This window comes from Vicia villosa, linkage group LG2 (genome assembly GCF_029867415.1).
Source record: "Vicia villosa cultivar HV-30 ecotype Madison, WI linkage group LG2, Vvil1.0, whole genome shotgun sequence".
In the NCBI taxonomy this organism is placed as follows: domain Eukaryota; kingdom Viridiplantae; phylum Streptophyta; class Magnoliopsida; order Fabales; family Fabaceae; genus Vicia; species Vicia villosa.
Window position 1 is genome coordinate 226620998 of NC_081181.1, and position 4598 is coordinate 226625595.

At 39.1% G+C, this 4598-nt stretch overlaps 1 protein-coding gene across 1 annotated transcript; it reads right to left on the reverse strand.

The window, feature by feature from the left end:
* Positions 1–1396: 1396 nt before the first annotated feature.
* LOC131651507 (uncharacterized) lies at positions 1397–2975 on the reverse strand. Its single transcript, XM_058921167.1, has 2 exons — positions 1826–2975; positions 1397–1614 (listed from the first exon to the last, which is right to left on the reverse strand). The coding sequence occupies exons 1-2, from the start codon at positions 2973–2975 to the stop codon at positions 1397–1399; spliced, it is 1368 nt and encodes a 455-aa protein (XP_058777150.1).
* Positions 2976–4598: the final 1623 nt, after the last annotated feature.

Below are 4598 nucleotides of genomic sequence, written 5' to 3' on the forward strand. Positions count from 1 at the left end.
CTATTCGCTATTTTGGGGCCCACACGGAATGGAAGCATAATAATAATAACAAGAAGAAACCGATAAGGCTCCATTCGAATCCGAGGTCCAAACCGTCATGTCTTTTTTGTCCTCCACTAAGCCGATTACTTCTAACTTTGCATAAAGAGAAGAAATATCCGCCCGATCCTCCGACGTCAACAAAATACTTTATACCAATGTCACCCCATTTCCAAACCCCATCACTCCATCCCCCATACCGGCCACTGATACCTTTTTCAAGCGAGATAAAGCATAAAGCCTCAGATATAAATCCACAAATTATTCTCCTCCAACCAAATAGCCTCCCAAAATGGAACATGGAAGCCATTACCCACATCAAAGTTACACAAATTCCTCATCGGATCATTGAAAGGAGAGGAACCGAGATTGATAATATCTTTCCACCAAGTAGAATAAAATGATGAAAATAAACCGCTACTAGCCCCACAAAAATCTTCAAGGAAGTATCTCTATAACGAGCTTTCAATAAATTGTACCACAAATTGTCTTCACCTTTCAAAATCCTCCATCTCCATTTGTTGAGAAGAGCTAAATTGAAATCTAACAAAATTTTTATTCCTAATCCTCCACGCTCCAATGGTAAACGCACATTCTTCCAACTCACCCAATGAATCTTCCTTACTCCCTCCAAACCTCCCCATAAAAAGTTTCCAGGAATACTAATGAAAGCTTTTATGACCTTGGTCGGCATCTTATAGAAGGACATGGTAAAGATGGTAAGAGAACAAAGAACCGATTTCAAGAGAATAATCCTACCTCCGAGATTAAGAAACCGATTTTTCCAACCCGTTAACCTCTTCTTCATTTTGTTCAAAAGAGGAATCCAAGTGTGGAATTTCCTAGGATTGACACCGATCGGAATTCCAAGAAAAATAAACTTAGAGGATTCCACCTTGCAAGAAAGAACGAAAGCCGCCGCCTCCAAAAAATTGCCACTAGTATTAATTCCTATCAATTTGCTCTTGTGATAGTTAATACCAAGCCCCAAAACTAATTCAAAGAATTTCAACACCGCCTTTATAGCCCACATATGCTTCCAAGAACCTTCTCCTATCAACAAAGTGTCGTCTGCAAATTGAAGAATATCGACGACGCACCTCCCATTGATGGGAAAAAAACAAAATTCTCCAATTTCAATAGACTTCCTAACCAAGCTCGTTAAACCCTCCGCAACTAAAACATAAAGGAAAGGAGAAAGGGGATCACCTTGTCTCAAACCTTTTTTAACAACGAACTCGTTAGTGGGACTACCATTAACCATCACCGACATAGTGCTTTGAAAAATCAACCGCTCCATCCAATTTCTCCACACCAAACGAAACCCCATTTTCTCTAATATAAAACGTAAGAAATTCTAATTCACCTTGTCATAAGCCTTCTCAAAATCCACTTTGAAAAGAAGACAATTTCGGCCTCCCTTTTTAGCAAAATCAACCACCTCATTAGCCACTAAAACTCCATCAAGAAGTTGTCTTCCTGGCACAAAAGCACTTTGGCACGAGGAAACCACGGAATGTAAGACTTTTTTCAATCTACCCGCCAAAAGCTTGGCAATCGCCTTATACATACAACCTAAAAGACAAATTGGTCTATAATAATCCAAAGTCAAAGGATTCGGAGCTTCAGGGATCAAAGCCAAAAAACGAGAAGGTGACCGCCTTTGACAACACTTCACCGGAATGAAAGAAATTGAAGAATCGGATAAAATCATGTTTTAGAAAGAACCAACAATTTTTGATGAACAAGAAAGTATATCCATCCGGACCCGGGCTCTTAGAGTTACCGCAATTCCAAATGGCCTCTTTAATCTCATCTTCAAGAAAAGGAAATTCAAGCGCCAATCTCTCCTCCTTGCTAATTTGATTCAAGAAACTACCCTCCAACCCTATCCTCACTCTATCCACCTCCACAAACTTGTTAGCAAAATGACTCTGAACCTCCTCTTTAACCTCCGCTACCGACTCGATAATAGAACCCGAAGAAGAGATCGGTCCAATATGATTATGAATTCTTCTTTCCTTCAAAACCTTATGAAAATAACCACTATTACAATCCCCTTCCTTTAGCCATTTAACTTTTGATCTTTGAGCTGAGATATTCTCCTTTATCCTCAAATTCAACCAAAAAGATCTTGTCTCTTCCTTCCTATTAAGAAGTAAATCGGAATGATTACCATCTAATATGTCTTCCAAACAATCATCCCCATAATTTATTTCCCTCACCTTTTCCTCCACCTCCAAATATATCTTTCCAAAAACCACTTTATTCCACCATTTCAATCTAGACTTTAGCAACTTGAGTTTTTCCTTTAAGACAAAATCTCCTCTACCTTCCACCTTAATCTCATTCCACTCCTTCTCCACGAAAGGAATGAAGGAGTTATAAGAAAACCATTCATTAGTGAATTTGAACGGTTTAGGCCCCCAATTATTATTGTCCATAACTAACCAAATAGGACAATGGTCTGAAATATCCCTTTGGCTAATTAATTGACCAACAACACCCCATCTATTCACAATGTTATCCGAGACAAGAAATCTATCAATACGACTCATAGATAAGCCATCTCCATTATACCAAGAAATTTTTTCCCCTTTGCACGAAATGTCCACCAAATTGCTTTTAACAATAAAATCCGCAAAGGGATTAATTTCGTTCGCGTTGACATTATAAGAACTACCCTTTCTTTGATGTTTTATAGCATTGTAATCTCCTCCAATGATCCACTCCCCATCATTAAAATTCTCCTTCAAATCCAACAACTTGGCCCACATATCAATCTTTTTATTCAAAGCGCACGATGAGTAAACATTGATAATATAGTAGTAGTATTCCTTCCATAAAACTTTTATCCCCAAGAAACCATCTTCTTTGAAACTAGAAATCACCTCTAACGAATCTTCCTTCCAAAGAATGAGCAACCCACTGGACATTCCTCTAGAGTTAGAGAAAGAATAGTCAATCAAAGTGTTGCTCCAAAAACTATTAATGCAAAACCTTTGAGTATTGGTTAATTTTGTTTCTTGAATCAAGAACACATTCGCTCCGCCTTTTTTAATCAACGAACTAACTCTTCTTCTCTTAAGAGCATTACCTCCCCCCCTAATATTTAATGAACCAATGATCATTGAAAACCCATTGAATTCTTCTTCTCTACCTCCTTCCCTTCCTTGCTAGCCTTGTACACCTTCTCAACTTTTTTTAACACTTTGATTTTCCCCTCCACATTTGTCACACCCAACGCTTCAATAGCCTTCATCAATTTATCACCTTTATCTCCTTCTAATAAATTTCATTGTTTCAAATTGTTCCTGTTAATGTCAGAATTCTCGCCTTGCACCCCATAACAAACAGTATCGCTACTGTTGTTGGTGGCACTGATGGTAGCCGTGACATGCTGCCCTTCAGCCTTAGAAGAAGCTGCCAGCAGAATAGGTGCGTATTCAGCTTGAGCAGTTTTGCAACTGCCTTTCTTCTTGTTGTAATTCCGCCTTTTCATCACCCTCTTTGTAAAACCTCCCCCAAAATCTTTGACATACATAAATTTCACTTTCTTTTTGTTGTTATTCTTCACCACCAAATCAGTTTGCCCCACTATCCCTTTTGTTGCTACGTCTTCGTTACGCATACCGCCCCATGTAACTGAATTGGCATTCTTATCTTCCTGAGATCTAGCCTGTAAAATGGCTCTATCATAATGTCCTAGTTTTGAATTGTTAACAGTAAACATTGACTCTGACACCACACTGGCTTGACTACCGTTCCCATTCAAATTCCTAACCGGGCTGATTGAGTTGACAGAGTTAATTACCAAAATACATTTTGCAGGATCAACATTAACATGAGATTTAGAATCTCAAAAATCCTCTATGGAATCGCCCACCGATACATCCTCCCCGACAAAATTGACATTGAACGAGTCTTCCGACCACAAATCATCCAAATCCCCAGAATCTGAGGAATTCATGCTAGAGAATTGAGATGAGGATATACCTGAGTTTCGACGTTGAAACGAGAAATCCTCGAAAAGAGCCAAAGTTAAAGATCTTCCATCAATGGAAACTGAAACGAATGATTGTAAAATGAAGGAATATTTCACCTTCAGAATGAGCCAAGCGCAATCGAAATGATCGGTGTTGCAGCTCCAAGTTTCCAACCTGACAAACGTACCAACAAAATTGCATAACTTCTCAAAGAAGCCAACATTCCACGTGACACACGGCACACCGAAAACATGTATTGTGATCAATCTTTATGTACCCACATCTTCCTCTTTCCATTTCCTCACAACTGCAAACCAAGTCTTCCACCTCATTTCCTCCTCCCCTGTTATTTCCTCCAAGGCCCCTTTTATCGTTTCCTCCAGAAGGCACAAGTTTGGCCCTAAAATCGATACTTTGATCGTGAAGATTCCAACTGAGTGAAATGCAGTAGTAATATCATAGGCCGAACCTGGAATCTTGACTTCCCCCACCATCGCCTTCGCGTATTTTGTTATATCTTCCAAACTCGTTGAGAAATCCAAAACTTTGTTAGCCCCTGTAACACCAATGTTT